The 18,542-nt window shown below is 49.8% G+C and overlaps 1 protein-coding gene across 1 annotated transcript; it reads left to right on the forward strand.

The window, feature by feature from the left end:
* The first annotated feature begins 5,156 nt into the window (after window positions 1-5,156).
* CCR9 (C-C motif chemokine receptor 9) lies at window positions 5,157-15,876 on the forward strand. Its single transcript, XM_004453160.2, has 2 exons — window positions 5,157-5,177; window positions 10,928-15,876. The coding sequence occupies exons 1-2, from the start codon at window positions 5,157-5,159 to the stop codon at window positions 12,023-12,025; spliced, it is 1,119 nt and encodes a 372-aa protein (XP_004453217.1). The 3' UTR covers window positions 12,026-15,876.
* Window positions 15,877-18,542: the final 2,666 nt, after the last annotated feature.

Genomic DNA, 18,542 nt, shown 5'->3' on the forward strand with positions numbered 1-18,542 from the left:
AGTCTACCTTATCATCATCTGGGCGACCCCAACCTCTTCACATCAGTGTGAGGGCTAGCTTACTCTTTTTATCGGCTACTGTATGGTTCATTGGATGGATGTATTGTAATATCACCGATTGTTAGATATGTCACCGATTGTTAGATATTTAGTTTTTTCCAGTTTTCTGCCCTGCAGAAAAAATGCTGCAGCATAAACCACTGTACCTGCATCGTTCTGTTCTTTTGTGAGAATCCAAGTAGGGTAAATTGCAGCAGAGGATCTGCTGACTCAGAGGGGTTGTGCTTTGCAAAATGTGACAAATATGGCTTGACCCTCAGCAAAGTCTGCACAAATTGACACTCCCCACAGCGGCCTGGAAGCCTTTTCTCCAAAGTCTTACCAATGACTTATCGGGATCAATTATTCCTTTATTCAATCCCAAACGAACTATAACTAATCATAACCAATGCCACTCTTTCTTCTGAAATGGCTTCCTTCTTTGGGAATTTGTTCAGATATTGTCTGATAATATTGAATCTCTTCATGCAAGTCAAAAGGAGGTGACGTGGGAAGTAGATGTAGCGCAGGTGGTTGAACACCTGCTTCCCATGTACGAGGTCCCGGGTTCAATCCCGGGTCCCTCCTAAAAAAAAAAAAAAAAAAAAAGAAGTGACATCATTAAGCCGTGGATGTTAGAAACAAATGAAGTACTTCCTAATTAATGTCTCCAAAAACCATTTCCTTATCCCTCAAGCTGTAACCTAATTAAATTTCTGGAGTTGGGTATTTTTGTTCTGGGCATTTTTTTTCACCTGAATGAAAAAACTATAGATCTCAGCACCAAAGTGGCTACTTTTCTCCTCATAAGTTGAATTTCCTATCTCTAAGCAGAAGCTGGAGTGCTGTTTGCAGAATTCCATCACGCCAAAGCGTGACGCCCTGGGAACAGCTCAGAAATAATAGTACCTGGGGAAAGATCTTGGTTCTTGTGCTTAGGAGGAAAAGGAGAAATCACAGCTTTTCTGAGGAAAATACTCTTCCCAATCACCTAGGAAATAGTAAAAAAAAAAAAAAAAGAAGAAATTGCGAGCAAGCCGAACGCTCCCCTAGGGGAAGTTTGAAATAAATGATGGCACAGACCCTTGGAATGCTACACAATCCATGCATTCGCGTGTTTCAAGAATATTTGATGATGGAGGAAATGCACATAACTTGTTAGATTAAAAAAAAAGGATAAAAAGTGTGTGAGTTCCCAGAAGCAAGACTGGGAGGGCAAACAGTCAGAAGTTAAGAATGGCTATTTTGGAGTGGTAGGCTTATGGGTGGTTTGGATAATCTTCTTTCAGTTTTTGTACATTTTTCAAGAATCCCATAAAAACAGTGGTTACTTTCATAGTATAATGGAAACATAGTATTTTAAAAAGAGAAATGTCAAAAGATTGTCAGCACTCAGATGGCCACAGTGGAATTCTGCTCATGCCCAGCTGGCTGGTGAGGGTCCTGGCCAGCGCAGAGGCCACCTTTCCACCCCATCTCTGCCCCCACCCGCACCCCCAGGTTGCTTGTGTCTGGTTTCCTTGGTTAGTTTTACATTTTTCATCTGAGGACCAATTTCCAAGGCACTTTTTCCTATCTTTTTTTCCTCTTTCAGTTGTCATAACCTATTATTTGGATATAGATTAAAAATTACTGAAAAGATGCAACAATTGTGTAGGAACTTCCCAGGACCTTTCACCTGCCTCACCAATTGTTTTCCTTTTTTCCCTTTGGTTTGTCATTTCCTGTGTGTGTGTGTGTGTGTATGTTATATGCACCTTTTTTCCTGAATCGTTTGAGAATACGCAGTAGGCAGTTGTGCCCTTTACTCCCAAATACTTCATGGGGTGTCAGAAAAATCAGGAAATTTCACATTGATAAACACTGTCGCCTAATTCACAGTTCACGTGAAAGTTTCCTCAATTTTTCAATAATGTCCTTTATTGTTACCAGCCCCCCACCCCCTCCAAGGTCAAATCCAGGTTCTCACATTGCATTTAGTTGCCACATTCTTTAGTCTTCTTGGCCTGGGAGAGCCAGTCAGTCTTTCTCTGTCACTGACCTCAATATTCTTGAAAGATATTGGCTGGTTGTTTTGATGAAAGTCCCTCACTTTGGATTTGTCTCTCTCCTTGTCATTATATTTAGGTTAATGCTTTTTATCAGAAACACCAGTAAGGGGTGGCAGCTGTCCCTCCTCAGTGCACCTTTTAGGATGCCTGTGATGTCGTCTTCCCCCGTTGGTGGAGACTGGCTTCAGGTGGCATCCTCAGAGTCCCCACAGTGAAGTGACTATTCCATTTGTAATTAATATGCACGTTGGGTCTCTGGTCTCCATAAATATCCTTTTCCTCATCACAGTAACATCAGCATCCATCGCTGAATTTCTTATCCCTTCATTCCTTCTATATTTATTACTTGTCACCATAAGAAAGAAGTTTCTGTTCTCCCCTACGTGTGCATGTCTTATGTATGCGTGTCAGTATGGATTCATGGGTTCTCATCTTATTTATTGTGCCATTACTATCATTTATTTTAATGCTCAAATTGCCCCAGATTTGGCTAGTGGAAGCCCCATCAAGTTGGCACCTATGTCTTTTTGACATGTCCCCATGGTCCTTTGGACAAATTCTTACATTTGGGGGCAAAATGCTATTGCAGGCTCATTTTGTACTTTTCTTGTTCCCACTCGGTGATCAGATATTTCTCCACGGAGCCTCGTTCCTTTTGGTGGAGAATGGTATTTAGAAACCAAATTCAGGGCACTGGATGCTCACCCTGTAAGTTACAGCTTTAGGCGCTCTGAGCAGGCAGTCAGGGGATACACACGGAAACGTGCAAATCTGGGTTCCCTCCCTATTGCGAGTTCCTCCTGATCCTCAGTTCCTCCATAGTACTGTGAGGGTCCCCAATCCAGGGCTCTTTTGAGGGGCTGCTGGTAGGAAGGTTACAGCCAGATATGATTAGGAAGACTGAAGAAAATCAAAGAGTTTATTGCTTTTTAAAAATTTCATTTTAAGAGCTTTTTTAAGGTCCAATGGAAGAAACTGCAAGTGTTTAAAGTACAGAATGTTTAAGTTTTGACATCTGTATAGACCTGTAAAGTCACTCCATAGTCAGCACAGGAGGTTTCCATGATCCCCAAAGGTCTCCTTGCACCCCGTCACACCTTCCTGCCTCCGGCTCTCCCCTGCTCTCCCCCTCCCTCCTTTCACAGGCAACCACCGACTAATCTGCTTTCTGATACGAGAGACTAGCTACATTTTCTAGAATTTTATGCCAATGGAATCATACAGCATGTAGCTTTTTGTCTGGCTTCTTTCACTGAGCATACTTATTCTGAGATTCGTTCTCATGTGCATAAACAATTCATTCCTTATTCCACTGTGTGGCTATTCCACAGTCTACTGATCCATTCATGAGTTGATAGACATTTGGGTTCTTTCTACTTTTTGGCTACTACGAATAAAACTTCTATGAACATTCGTGCACAAGTTTTTGCGTGGACGTGCGCTTTCATTTTTCTTGGGTGGGATGGTTGGGTAATAGAGTAGGTGTGTGTTTACCTTTTTAAGAAACTGCCAAGTTGTTTTCTAAAGTGGTTGTAGCACGTATTGGGTTTTGAAAACCACTGTACTTTCAGTAAAGCAGGTGGGCCTTGATGTTGTGTCACAGAAAGGAAGCGACAGGCTCTGGCTGAGTTTATGAGGAGAGTGTTTTCTTTTGGAAACCTGGGTGTGGAGCTGGAGTCGCTCCTTTGAAATAGACTTCCTAGGGGTATGGAAAAAAAAGGCCCTGCTGGGGCCCAGCCCGTGTCCTCGGCTATATAGGAGTGGGATTTAACAGACTTCAATTTTTAGAGCAGTTTTAGGTTTACAGAAGAACTGGCAGAAAGTCCAGAGTTCCCAGGTTCTCCTTGGCCCCCTTCCACCCCCTCCCTCCGAGGCTTCCCCGATTATTAACGTCTTGTGTTGATGCGCTGCATTTGTCGTCATCGATGAGCCAGTGTTGATACGTCATTATTAGCTAAGCCTGTGGTTCACGCAGGGGTGAATTTAAGGAGATTCAAGACACGGGAGAACAAGGCCAGGCTTGCGCTCGGTTTGCCGCGGGAAGCGCAGCCTGTCCTTTTCTTGGCAAACAAACCTAGGACTGGCTCTTCCTGCCGGTGTCGTGGGGTAAGGAGGACATGGCGCCCGTTTTCCTGCCCCGAGCTTGTACCTGGGGGCCTGCAAGGGTGCTGGGGCTGCAGGACCCCTCAGGAGAGGGACGCGGAAGGGGGTACGCCCCCGCCCCTGCGGCCTCAAATCAACCACTGCCCTGGGGGGGGGGAGCGGCCAATGAGTCACCAGAACTTGACAAGGCGATCAAGAGAAAACAGGTTTTTTCATGATGTATATATCTTCAAAAAAATACAATTTACCTAAACGATGGGGTAGGGGGTGGGGAGCGGATATATGGGAACCTCTTATGTTTTTTATGTTTTTTAATGTAACGTTCTTTGTGATCTATTAACTTTAATTTAAAAAGTGTAAAAAAAAAAAAGAGAAAATGCACTGATGTCAAAAGGACAGACTGGGGGATGCCGATGTGACTAAAGCAGCTGAGTTCCTGCCTCCCACGTGGGAGGTCCCCGTACCTCCTGAACAACAAAAACAAAAACAAACAACAAGCAAAACCAATGAAAACAACTCGGGGAAGCTGATGTGGCTCAGTGGTCGAGCACCGGCTTCTCACATATGAGGATCTGGGTTCAATCCCTGCTCCTGGTACCTCAAAAAAAAAAAAGACATACTGGGAAAAATTTAAGCACCACAGGGGCCTGTCCCCGCTCTCATCTGTGCGTGGGAAATTGGCTAATTACTAAGTAAAAAGACAATAAAGCCTGCCAAAGTCGAAGAGGTGAGTGACAGCTTCCAGGACGAGGTTTCTTTCATTTCCATGTCAAAAACTAAGATGACTTTGAAATCTGGACTATTTGGCTTACCATTTGGGATTTTTTTTTTTTCCATGAGTATAAACAAATTTATACTTAATCTCCATTGCTTGGTGTTTGGTTGCTACGGTTCATTTATAAGCCAATTCTCTTTCTGGTTCTTGCCTTCTCTTTCTAGAAGCCGGTTTGCTTTGGACCCACCATGGCACCCACAGAATTCACAGTGAGTAAGACGTGCCCCGTGGGTCCCTCCAAACTCCCCCGCGTGCCTCTTCTGTGGGCGTGGGAAGGAACCTGCTGCTGGGCGGGCCCTCCGTGTGCTCCCCTGGTACCACCGCTGCACAGGGCCCCACGCAGGGTGCTTGGGATGAAGACGGGAGGAAAGTGCCATTCACAGTCTTACAGCTCAGGACTTTTCTGATCTGTAGCTGGGACTGCTGAGGTCCCCCGTGTGTCTGCTCTGAAATTCAGAATGAAGAGGGCAGGAGCTCACTTCCTTAGTTTTTAAAAGCCTGGCGGCAAGCGCTTTAGTTGTGGCTCTTGCATAACAACAAGTCGGCTTTACAAAAACACAGCCGCACGGCTTTCTCTGAAAGAGACTGAGAGCCTGGCGAAGATCAGTGGGTGACATTGCTACCCCGGGAATCCTCGGTGATTTGCCAGCCAAATCTCATCGTTATAGACTCCAACAAAATTCCCAGGCGTTTGTTGCATCCGTGAGTGCCTTAGCGAACTATCTGAGGCTTTTAATTTGCTTTTCTTAGAGGGAAGGCCTCAGTTTTATAGGTAGATCATTGAAATCAAGCCTGCTTACACACATGCTCATGTTGACTTAAGTATATGACTATAACAGACCTATTTTTTTCTTGATCAAAGTGCTAAAAATCATCCCAAATAAGCGAAATAAATCCTATCTTCTCAAGTCTTGGGAGTAACGCAGGTGTCTCGTGACGACGCCCTGCTCAGGACAGCTCCGCGCTGTGCTGTGGCATCAGGGTCCCGCAGCCTGCGAGGAAGTGGCTTCGTGCCGACCTTTCGCTCCTGCCCTGTCCCATCCAAGGGCCCGACCTGGGCCAAGTCCTGCACACAGGAGCCTGTTAACTTTTTAACGTCTTGGCCCATTTCAGTTTCCACCACCACCTCGAGTGGTGTCTTTTGGAAGCTGTTTCCTTGTTTGGCATGGAGAAGGTGCTCAGTAAGTATTTGTTGAATGAATGAATGGATTTCGGTTTTTATTGCCCATGAATGAGAAACAAAGAACGAATGTCTCTCGAGCCTGGGATGGACAGTGAAAGTGCCAGTTGCGTTTTCACAAGAATGTCTTTCTTGTGGGGTACAGCCTGTCACCTGAATGAATGACCACTCTTCACAGCTGAGGAAGAAGCAAGATCTGGTTTTTATTTTTGCTAATACGGGATAACAGGTTGTTCCCAGGGGTCTAAATGTTGGTTGAACTTTTTTTAAAAGAGGGTCTCAGACCAACATAGCTTGGTAAGAAACTCAGTAAAAGAAACCTTTGGTAAGAGTTACAGTTACGAAAAGGAATTGGTCAGCTCCTTAAAACAGCCAAGTTTGGACACTTTGTAGTGAAAACTGCAACTCTGTCTTACTTTCCTCACTTACCGCAATGTTCCATAACAAATTTGAGGCAGCGTAGGAGGATATACAGCGAAATAGAAAACGAAGACTATAAATTGGGAACGGATGTAGTGCAGTGGTTGAGTGTCTGCTCTCCATGTCCCGGGTTCAATGCCGGTACCACCTGAAAAAAAAGAATATAGATTAAAATAGAGTCAGAGAAATAGATTCTGATGGATCGAATAGGGAGACAAGACTGGGAGGAGTTAGAACGTGGCTTTCCAGCCTCAAGCTGGGCCCGTCGATATGGTATTCCAGAACCAGGGGGGCCCCTGAGCCCCTGAAATGTGGCGACTCCAAACGGAGAAGTGCCGAGGGTAAATACACTGAGTTTGAAGACAATCCAAAAAAAAAGAACATAAAATATCTGTTTTATCTTGATTACATCATGAAATAGTTTAGCTATAGGAGGCTTCAATAAAATATATTATTAGAGATAGCTCTGCCTGTGGCTTTTCACTTTTTTAATGTGGCTACTAGAAAATGTAAACCTGCCCGGGCGGCTCGCTCCGTGTTCCTCTTGGACCACTCTGGTCAGAAGGACCTTGGCAGGTCACTGTCGTCTGGCTATAAATTTGGCTGAACTTCTTGGTTACAAGGGGAACCCCAATCAATCATAAAATCCACGGGGCTGGTGGCAGGAGGCGCGCCCGTTCGTCAGGACACACGGGTGCCTTTCTTCCTACTTCTTTTGTATTTAGAAGCAAAGTGCACACGTGGGGCGACCTCGGCAGGGACACGGCTAGTGAAGAGGCCCCTTAGCGCAGCCCCCAGGGGAGACACAGCGGCTGCAGGGGCGGCTCGCCGTCCACCCCATCGCAGGTGCTGGGTGTCGCGCAACGGTGACGCGCGGGTGTCGTCCACGCAGCCCTGGAGCGAGAAGGGAGGACGGGTGGGGGCGAGGTCCTTCAGACCCTCTAAGGAGCGTTTCCTAACCCGGGCGCTAAGAGCAGCCGTCTTCGTAACGTCCCCGGCAAGGACAGAGCAGTGTCTCTGGGACGGAGCTCGGGGAGCAGGGAGGATGGAAGGGAAGGCCCTGCACCCTTGGAACTCCTCGCGGAAGCCTCGTGGCCCTTCCCTGAAGAGTGGGGCTCAGGCGCCCAGCCTTCGGGGGCAGTGACTGGAACAAGTTGGTAAATTTTCACATTTACATTTACTGGAAGATTTTCTAAGGCCCAAGGGATTTTTACCCACCAGACGGATGAAACCGCGAGCGTGGGCCAAGGCACGGGGGGTGCGTTTGTCCAGGACCCCCCAGCCTGGAACGGGGACCCTTGCTCTGTTTTCCTCACCCAGATGGCCAGCGCTTAGACGTGTGCGGGCGGCAGGGGCTTCCCTTGGTCTCCGAGACAGACGGGTGCAAATTCTGCCGCCCCGCACTCCCGGACTCTGCGGAGGCCCTGGGCCCCCACCCCACGCCTAACGAGGCGCACCCCGGCTTCCGCTCCACACGCCGCCCTTGTGTGGCACCAGCCTTGGGGAACGCGGGGGCAGTGGAGAGAGCTGGGGGCGCCCACTTGGCCGAGGCCGCTGTGGGGACATCCACGCGCCGCCCCCGCCCGCGCGCCTCTGAACTGCCGTCTCGGCCCAGCTTCCTCTCCCTCCCTCTCGCCCGGGAATCCGCCTTTTCCAGCCCCTCCGTGGGAGTCCGACCCCGCAAGGCCAACCCCGCCTTGGCCCTGCCTCAGCCGCTCGGTTTCCCCTGGAGCTAAGACGTCTCTGAGCTTTGCCGCCTGCCGAGGGCACCCTTTTGGAACCCCTTCACCTCCCCCGTTCTCCCATCTCTCTCCCAGCACATGCCCTCGCCATCTGCTCTGGAATGTTCTTTGTCACCCAAGTCTGTGCAGGTGGAGGACCGCGGATTTGGCAGGCACCTCCCCTCTGTGAGAACGCCGCCCTCATCTGCGAAGGGGCGTGCTGCCTGACAAAAAAATACCTTTTTTTTTTTTTAAAGAACTCTCCAAAAGCAGTTTCTCATTTGCTTATCTGCACGCTTTGGCTGACTTTCCCCCAAAACGTCAGCACTCCTCAACCCCCGAGGTCTTCAGAGCTCCCGTTGTTTGGTCTCCATGCTCCCCAGAGTCTTCTTTCCGTTCACTTAACCCCCGCTCTCCCGGGGTGACCTTCTCCGGGCGTCAGGACCCGAGCCCCAGGAGTTCAGCAGAGCTCTGCTGGCATCCTCACTGGTGTGTCACCCAGGAGATCTGTCCTCCCAAGAGGCCAGGTTGCAGACCAGCCCAAAGCTGGAAGGGAAGTCTTCAAACGTAACCTGGGGCGGGCGAGTCTGCGCGAGGAGTTCTCCTGAGCTCTGCCCAGTGGAGGGCCGTGTCCAGCTCCCTTCCCTGAGCCATTCAAGGAGCCAGCACCTGCGTTTCTCTCTTAGCAGGAGAACTTGCCCTTGGCCCCACTCTAGAAGTGGGGCAGGGGCTAGATCCCAGGTTTCCCGAGGTGAAGTCCCAGTGCCTGGGGCTTCCTCCTGCCAGCTAGAGCCCGAAGAGGCTTTTGGTGGGTGTCAGAATTCAGGAGATGAGAGCCTTCTGGGGCTTACTGCTCTTGATCAGCCAACTCCTTGTGCCCTGGGCCCTTCACAGGCGCTCTGCAGCACACGTAAGTTTAGGGCACACTACGTGGAAGGAAATTCAACAGATTGTGAAGGACTTCTCAGAGCCGTTACTATGCTAATGGACAGTTAAAACGAGTTCTGCAGGACTTTTCAGAGCCTGTAGTATGTTCATAAGCATGGTGAATTTCGAAGACGGGGCTGTACTGTACAGATATGCACATTAATTTAACCACTGATGTTCCACCCAAACGTGATTCAGAAAACACTGGTCTAATCTAGCAGAAACAGGCTGAGATTATAATGTATATGGACAGGGGAAGCCCAGCTGACAGGAGACTGGTAGAGGATATTTTAACTATTTCAAGGTGAATATTTAAGTATATAAGTAAAATATTTATATGTAAATATTTATTAGTATTAAATAGTTAAAATTTAAAACAAAACATAAGCCTGCTGTGGATCTGGAGTTACTTCCAGTCCAAATGAACCCAGATGCTGCGTTTGCCTGGTAGAGGTGGGATCTGGAAGGGAATGTTCCTTGGGGGAAGGGAGGGAGCCCTGGGAGGGGGACAGGGGGAAAAGTGAGAGCGTTTGAGGCTCTGTGGGTAGAGGCTTTGGGAGGAGATGGATGTGGGACCGGTGCCCTCCATCCTGCACCCCTGCTCCTCCAGGTCCCCCCACCACCCCCGCAGATCCTCACTCGTGCCCGGCTTCTCATCTCTAGCTCTTACTGCCCCTTCCCCTAGCAGGGGAGCCAGGATGGCTTCAGGGCCAGGAACCCAGCAAGGCTATTGGCAAACTGTGTGCGTGTGTGTGAGTGTGTGCATGTGTGACTGGATGTGTGTGTGCATAAGTATATGTGTGTACCTGTGCATATATGTGTGCAAGCATGTTTGAACATGTATGTGCGAGTGTAGACATGGCATGTGCACATGTGTGAGGGTGTTATGTGCTCATCAATGATAAGACTTGCGGGTGTGTGCAAGCATGTTTGTGAACGTGTGTGCGAGTGTAGACATGGCATGTGCACATGTGTGAGGGTGTTATGTGCTCATCAATGACAAGACTCACAGCTGTGTATCCCGTGCAGTCCACAGGGCCCCGTGCTTAGGAGTACCATGTGCTTGATTTCACACTCACGGTACTGAAATTTTTATTTTGCAACAAGGCATCCTGCAAATGATGTAGCTGGTGCTTGTGCATGTGAGAGTGTGTGCACATATGCATTCGTGTGTGCACGTGTGAGTGTGTGTGTGCATGTGTGTCGGTGCTTCTGGAGCACAGGATCCTTAGGCATCAGGAGAGTCGGAGAGTCTGTAATCCAGAAACGTTCAGGAATCTCTGCCACCCTTTCTTGATCCAGTAGAGAAGGAAAATCCAATCAGAACCATCCACTTCATTTGATGCATTTGCATCCATCAGTGGCCCCAAAGCCCTCCACGCCCTCTTTACTGACCCATCAGAGCACCTGCTCTGGGTGTGGAAGAGCTGATTTGCCCGTCCATCTCCTCCACTTGCCGCCAGTTCCCGGCGAGCAGGAACCATGTCTGGCTCGTTCAGCACTGCAGCTTCAGCTCTGAGCACAGTGCCCGGATCATCATGGGTGCTCAATAGATATTTGTTGAGTAAATAAAGATGTTACCACTGAAGCGCTGCTCTCAGAATCCTTTGTCTTAGCGTAGGCCTTTGGGGGTGGAGGGTCATGTGCCAAGCCTCTGCCATCTGACAGGACCTCTAAAAGTTTGCCCTTGACCTACTGTGTCCCCTTGCAGAGCCTTCTCCCGAACGTGCCTGAAGATTACAACTACGACTCCACCTCTTCCACGGATGATTACGAGAACTTGAACATCATGAACATCACCGACCTCTTCTGCGAGAAAAGGAACGTCCGGCTGTTCGCAAGCCGTTTCGTGCCGCCCCTGTACTGGCTGGTGTTCGTGGTGGGGTCTCTGGGGAACAGCCTGGTCATCCTCGTCTACTGGTACTGCACCAGGGTGAAGACCATGACCGACATGTTCCTCTTGAACTTGGCCATCGCTGACCTTCTCTTTCTGGTCACTCTGCCCTTTTGGGCCATCGCAGCTGCGGACCAGTGGAAATTCCAGACCTTCATGTGCAAAGTGGTCAACAGCATGTACAAGATGAACTTCTACAGCTGCGTGCTTCTGATCATGTGCGTCAGCGTGGACAGGTACATCGCCATCGTCCAGGCCACGAAAGCACAGACCTGGAGGCAGAAGAGGCTGCTGTACAGCAAGATGGTTTGCTTGATCGTCTGGGTGGTGGCGGCTGCACTCTGCATCCCAGAAATCATGTACAGCCAAATCAGGGAAGAGCGTGGCGCTAGCATCTGCACCATGATTTACCCTAGTGACGAAAGCACCAGGCTGAAGTCCACCGTCTTGACCCTGAAGGTCATTCTGGGCTTCTTCCTTCCCCTGTTGGTCATGGCTTGCTGCTACAGCATCATCATCCACACCCTGCGGCAAGCCAAGAGGTCGTCCAAGCACAAGGCTCTCAAGGTCACCATCACGGTGCTCACCGTCTTCGTCCTGTCGCAGTTCCCCTACAACTGCATCCTGCTGGTGCAGACCATCGATGCCTACACCATGTTTATAGCCAACTGTGGCCTTTCGACCAACATTGACATCTGCTTCCAGGTCACTCAGACCGTCGCCTTTCTCCACAGTTGCCTGAATCCTGTCCTCTACGTGTTTGTGGGCGAGAGGTTCCGCCGGGATCTCGTGAAAACCCTGAAGAACTTGGGGTGCATCAGCCAGGCTCAGTGGGTTTCGTTCACGAGGAGAGAGGGCAGCCTGAAGCTGTCGTCTATGTTGCTGGAGACCACCTCGGGGGCTCTCTCCTTCTGAGGGATCTTCTCTAGGAGGTGGATGGTCCTTTGGACGTATCGAGAACTTTGCATGCAACCTCCCCACTGGTGGGACCAGGGCAAAACAGAAGAAGAAAAAGGGAGTGAGAGAAACAAAAGACCCCAGAAAGGAACACATCTGAACAGCATTATTCTCTGAGTCAGAACTGACAAACCAGAGTTTTCAAAACTGACTGGCTACCCCAGAAGTCTGCCATTTGGCTCTTGGCTGGAATACCAGGAATTTTCAAAAGGCAGTGGACAGCACCTCACAGGCCCGGGCTTTGCCGCTCTCCCGAGTGCAGCTGTCCTCTACAGGAGGTGTACAGGAGCAGGGGGCCACTGCTCTAGTCCATAACAGCAGAAGGTTTCATGAAAACTTCCATCTTTGGGGCCTTTCCGCCCAGATTTTGGGGCCTGGTTGCCCACAGCAGGTCTTCTGGATTCTTAATCTGAGTCTTTCCAACCACCGCAGATATAATTCTCCTCTGGTGTCCTGGGTCTGGTCTGGGCCAGTGAGGTCCTTGCTCCTTCTCTGAAATGATCTGCAGGACTGGCCGGTGACCTCCTGGCAGCTGGCCACCCCGCCAGCGTCCTGGGCCCGTGGACTTCCAGCCCATTCCTGAGTCCTGCCGGGGTGTCTGTGCTTCCACATCCAGCCGTGGGGCTGATCTGGGCAAGGGCTGTTTGACCACGGGAGTCTGAGAAATGGCTCTCCTGGACTGGGCAGGGAGCCCGCCAGCCTGCATTGGTGGGAACGAGCCCGGGCTCATTCTGGACTCGCTCTGCTCACCCATAAAATGTGTTGGTCCTCTTGTCCCTCCTCTTTTTGGGACCACTGGAAGGATATCGCATCTTTTCCTTTTTTACTTTATAATGCTAACAGTTTAAAATGCTTTCAACTGAGAGACTGGACTGCAAAAAAAGTCCATTTTGCAATATATTTTGCTTTTGCTTTAGGTCTTTCTTTTAACTGCTTGGCAAGTTTATCACCTTTGAAAACGTTTTGTATATTGGAAACTTTCTTTTTAATGGATATTTAAAAATATCCATCACTTGTCACTTCCTGCATCCTGTCTCTGTATTTTAAATGTATACAAGTAAAAATCAAATAGCCGTGTTTAGAGTGTAAAGAATAAGAGACCCCAACCACCTTAAAACCATCTTAGCCAACTAATTTTTCTCTGTCCCTGGCCAAACTTATTTTCCTCATTTTCCCGTTAGTCAATTGGCATTTCCAAGGAGGGCCATTTGAGCAGCATCACGACCCATCCCTGGCTTTGCCTCCTGCTCTAGAAGAGGCGTTTGGTTTTCCCAATGCGCTGTGGCTTGCCATGGTTTTGGTTCTAGCACCATCCCTTCCAAATGGGGATGCAAAATCACTGGACTCTGCCAAATGGTCCTTCTTATTCCCGCCCACTTCTCAAGCACTTAGTGAGAGATGAAGTGAGAAAAGAGGCCAGCAACAAGGGAGGGAAGAAGATACTGCAAACCCGAGCTGACCCACCCACATGCCACCCGTGGGTGGGCAGTTGGTGGTTAAATGTCCACCTGCCGCCTGTGGGTGGGCAGTCGGTGGTGAAGTCAGTGCTGTTCCAGAATGAGCACGTCAACATGGGCCGCAGAACAGCAAGCATTGCTTACAGCCGGGAGGAGGGGACTTCTCCAACATCAGTGTTTGGACAGGTCTAGCCACACGACCACCATTTCCAGAAGATCCAGATGCCTGCCCTTCAGAGGAACTTGGAAGAAAAAGCCACAAGCATGGCCACCCCTAACTAACACTGTGCAGTTAGGTGGAAAGAACATGACAGATTCTGGTTTTTCCACCCTAGGTTCTTTTGATGCTGTGGGGTGGATACTCTCTGTCTTGGGGGTCCCAGTAGAGCTGAGGGCGGTGGGGGTGGAAAGAGGAAGAGGTGAGCCACAGCTGTGTTTGTTGAAGCTATTCTCTGTCTGGAGTTACTGAAGGGACATGACGGTAGAGACCATGGAAATTGAATGGTAAATCAGAGTTTGGCCAATGTGTGTTAGTTGGAGAAGTGCCAGGGCTCCACTTTCCCACTCTGATTTTTAAGGTAGGAGACGTGGGACCACCCCAGGAACCAAGACCTCTGTGCCACACCCTAATTAGTGCCCCACGATCACCCCTAGTCCCAAGGCTTCCTTTAGGACCTGCTGTGCTGGCCCGTGGCGGTCCTGCACGGCTTCAAGTCGGGACTAAAGATACGTTGGACCTGTACTACATTTTAAAGGTTTTAGGAATCCTTGTTGGCAAGGCGTCTTACAATTTAAGTGATTACATAAATAGGACCACTTTGCACTCCAATTTCGGTAACAGGTTTTATCCCAAAATAAAAGTTTTGCAAGAGTCAACATGAGGAAATCTGTAAGGAAGTTGTGATCCACTCAACACTTCTAGGAAATATGCCATGTAAATGATTTTTGAAATAAAGATAAAAGGGGAATTATAATACATAATTACATTTTACTGGAACTCTATAAAATCAGTAAAAGGAATGAAATATTTGTTTTCATTATTAAAAAAGAAGTTGGCTGATTTTTTAAAACAAAAATGTTTAAAGTGCTTTTAAGCCAACACATCACAGCATTAGAGTTGGGATTGTTGTTCTGGAGAAGTCAGCTTGGTCTATGTTTCTGGCCTGCAGAACACTCATTCATTCATTCATTCATTCATTCAGTAAATATTTGTGTAAATAGCATAAGCCAGTCCCTGTTCTACTCATTGAGGTTATAATGGGGAAAATGACAGTCTTTCACCTCGAGACACTTACATTCCAGCAACGTGGAAAGGCCAAGAGCGTGGGACGCAGGCCGTGGGGGATGATATGGGGGCTCTGACGGGTGCTGCCCCTGGATGAGAATCGCCAGGCTGGTGCCCTCGTGGGGCTTAGAAACTGCTCTGCAGATGGGTCCCGGCTCCAGGCCCACCCAAGGCAGCCTCGTTAGGACAAGCACGGGGCCTCCCTGGGTGCGCTTTGTGTGTGCCTGCTCTGGTGTGTGTGTGTTACACCACACACCATACAAATGCCTTGTGTGTAGCAGGCACAATAGGTTGAATTAATGAATTCACTAAAATGAGTTCATGATTTCTCAAATTTGTACCCCATGTATCAGAATTCAGCTGCCAGAAATAAAGATTGCCAACTGTGAGCCATGGCCGTTGCCTCCTTTGAGTAAAATGCCCTCCCATACCTACGGGCAGCCAGAGGGGTCCTGGTGGCTAAGGAAGCAGAGACAAGTCTAGGACGAGACGCCGACACACTTTCCAGTTTCCTCCTGGCCTTGCGAGTTGCTAGGATTGCTTCCTGCCACACCTCCTGTGAAGGTGTGCGGTGCCCCATGGGATCTGAGCCCCCTCTCAATCAGAGGCAGGGTGGGCATCCCCCCAAATCCTCAAGACTGAGGAATGAACAAGCACAAAGGAGGAATGGACTTACCATTACTCTAGCAATGGAAGGACTTGTAAGATTGATTTAAAGGCAGTGGTCCCCGGAGGTTCTGAGGGGAGGGAGAGAGAAGGGTAGGTGGAACACGGGACATTTTGGGGACATGGGAATTGTTCTGCATGACATTGCAATGATGAATACTGGCCATTGTCCATTTTGTCAAAACCTATAAAATTATGCAGGACAAAGTGTAAAGCATTATGTAAACTATCGTCCTTTGTTAGTACAACGCCTGTATGTGTTCAGTTGTAACAAATGTACCACATGAATGAAAGATGTTAATGTGGGATGGGGAGAGGGTGGGGTAGATGGGAATCCTTTATATTTTTGATGTAACATTTAGGTAATCTAAAGCTTCTTTAAAAAATAAAAAAAATAAAATAAAAAAGAGGCGTGTGGTTATAATTTCTTCCATTTGCCTTTAGTGGTCCTTATAAAATAGTCCTTCACAAGGAAACAACTGGCCCCAAATGGAGATCCTTCCATTCGAGCTCCTTGCCCTTTGCTTGGGGCCATCGCCACTGCAGTGCGGAGGCTACGAGGAGTCGCCGTCAGGGTAGGCTTAAACACACGGCGAGGCTCTAATGAAGCATCCACAAGGTGACACCTTGGGGCACCTCTGCAGGCTTTCAAGAAATGAAAGGCTATCTCATGTGTCCAGATGGTTCTTCAGTGTTTGTCAACTTGGAGCAAGTTTTCGGGGTTCTCCAATTCCGTGTTGGCCTCACAAGAACTGGAACTTCCCACTGGGTCCAGGTGAAAGCACAGCCCATCCCCCCATCCCCAGGCCCACCCTCGCTCTAGTGCCCAAGGGCCTCTGCCCTTCCACGCATCTGGCCTCTCTCCACTGGGCGGCTCGTCTCCTCCCGCACTCTGGTCTGTTGATCCCAAATTGAGTTCTGCTCAAATGGCTCATAGGGAAACAGTCATGGCCTCCAGTACCTGCACCTTACACACTGTAGACACTCAAAAGAGATTTCTCTCTTTATTCAACAAATGGTCACTGAGTGCTTACGGTGCGTGACTAATCAATACAGCGGCCTTAGAATTTTCAAGCTATTGTGCTTCTGCAACACAAGCTCTCCCTCCTCTCCCCACCGTGACCCTTGAGGTCTCTGTCCAGCAGCCTCTCGGGAGAAGGATGTGCTCCTTGAATCACTTCTATGTCACTAGTACACACGACCCGGGTAGCCAACGATCCACGCGATGGCTTTGACTTCTATGCTGTAAAAAGCTCATGGGAATGCGTCTCTCCCACGTTTCTCTGAGTTCCTCTCCACTCTTTTTTTTTCTCCCCCCCCCACCCATTGTCTGTTCTCTCTGTCCATTTGCTGTGTGTTCTTCTGTGTCCTCTTGCATTCTTGTTAGTGGCACTGGGAAACTGCGTCTCTTTTTGTTGTGTCATCTTACTGCATCAGCTCTCTGTGTGTGTGACACCACTCCTGGGTAGGCTGCGCTTTTTTCGTGCTGGGCAGCCCTCCTTGCAGGGTGCACTCCTTGCACGTGGGGCTCCCCTACACGGGGGACACCCCTGCATGGCACAGCACTCCCTGAGCACATCAGCACTGCATGTGGGCCAGCTCACCACATGGGTCAGGAGGCCCGGGGTTTGAACCCTGGACCTCCCATGTGGTAGGCGGGCGCCCTATCCGTTGAGCCAAATACGCCTCCCCCTCTCCACTCTTGATGTGCTTATTTGTGTGCCCACGACATTGACATCACCGCCTGAGGGAGACGTGTCTGTGGTGAAATGGAGGTGCACCAGCTGGATCCCCCCGCAGGAAAGGACTTGCTACCTGGCTGCAGGGGTGTGGCTGGCAGACCTGTTGCTCCTTCAGGGCCTGCCTCCACGGCCAAAGTCACCCTGCCCAGCCCTATCTTCCCAGGGCCACCTCTTCCGGAGCCTGGTGAGGCGCGGGGATAAAACAGCCTCGGCCTGGCGGGGACACTGTCAGGCGATGATGGCTTTGGGGCGTCCCGCCGGGTCGGCCGAGGCTTTGCTGGGCCTGCACTGCAGTGTGACTTCTTTTTCTGCCTCACCCTGCCCCTGCCCATCCTCTTCACAGGCGTCGATCCCAAATCAACACCTTGCCCCTCAGCTCATCTCAGCACCTGCTCCCAGAGCGGCAGTTTTCCCAGCAGGAGCTGCCAATGCCGGGTGCCTGTTTAAGACTAAAGAACGCAGGGTTCCCAGGAGGCACAGAGCACGAAGAGCACCGGTCGTAAGATTCATCTCAGAAAGCCACGGGCACCGTCTCTGTCTGGTCATATGCCAACCATTGAGCAGACATTCTTTGGCACCCACTCCGTGCTGGGGCTGCGCGGTGCGTCTCCCCGCGGGAACATTTGCCATCATCTGCCGCGTGCTTACTCTGGGCCAGGTAGGTAGTGCTGTTAACCCCGTTTTGCAGGTGAAGGAGCTGATGCTCGGTGACATCACATGATGTGGGAAGGTCATGCAGGTGATAGGTGGCAAGGCCGGGACACGGGCCAGGGTGCACCTGGCCGCCCCCACAGCTTCCGCCCGCGATGCTATCCCACTCACCTGATGCGGTCAGACAACAGCCACGGCTCGGGGGTCAACCAGCATTTGCCAAGTGCTGTGAGCTGCATCTCCTTCAGCTACCGCTGTGTGCAGACCCCAACTTGTAAACCCCCTGCTGTAGCACTTCTGCCTATTTTAAATCTTTCAATAGTCTAAAGGGTATTGGTTCATGATGAAACGCGACACCCCCTTGCGGAATTATTTATATCCGGTGGTATGGCATGTCAAGTGACCACAGGTGACAGGCAGGGTCCGGTGACCCCTCCTTCTGAGGTGCACCATGACAGAGCACTGGCCAAGGATGACGTCGTCATCCTCACGGTATGGAGAAGGTTCCTACCCACCCTGCCCCTTATGAGGGGCCACAGCGTCCCCTGGAGCATGGGCGTGTACGCATCCAAGGACACGGCACCCCACGCAGGTGGACTCCTGCACTGCGGCTTCCCTCTTCCCCCACCCAGTCCCCTGCCTCTATCTGCTCTGACTCTACTTACACAGATGCA

This window comes from Dasypus novemcinctus, chromosome 26 (assembly GCF_030445035.2).
Source record: "Dasypus novemcinctus isolate mDasNov1 chromosome 26, mDasNov1.1.hap2, whole genome shotgun sequence".
In the NCBI taxonomy this organism is placed as follows: domain Eukaryota; kingdom Metazoa; phylum Chordata; class Mammalia; order Cingulata; family Dasypodidae; genus Dasypus; species Dasypus novemcinctus.

Bases quoted from the DNA above. Each gene is read 5' to 3' on its own strand.
- CCR9 (XM_004453160.2), top strand. From the start codon at position 5,157: ATGGCACCCACAGAATTCACA. The intron at 5,178-10,927 runs GTGAGTAAGACG...GTCCCCTTGCAG, and splicing joins TGGCACCCACAGAATTCACA to AGCCTTCTCCCGAACGTGCC.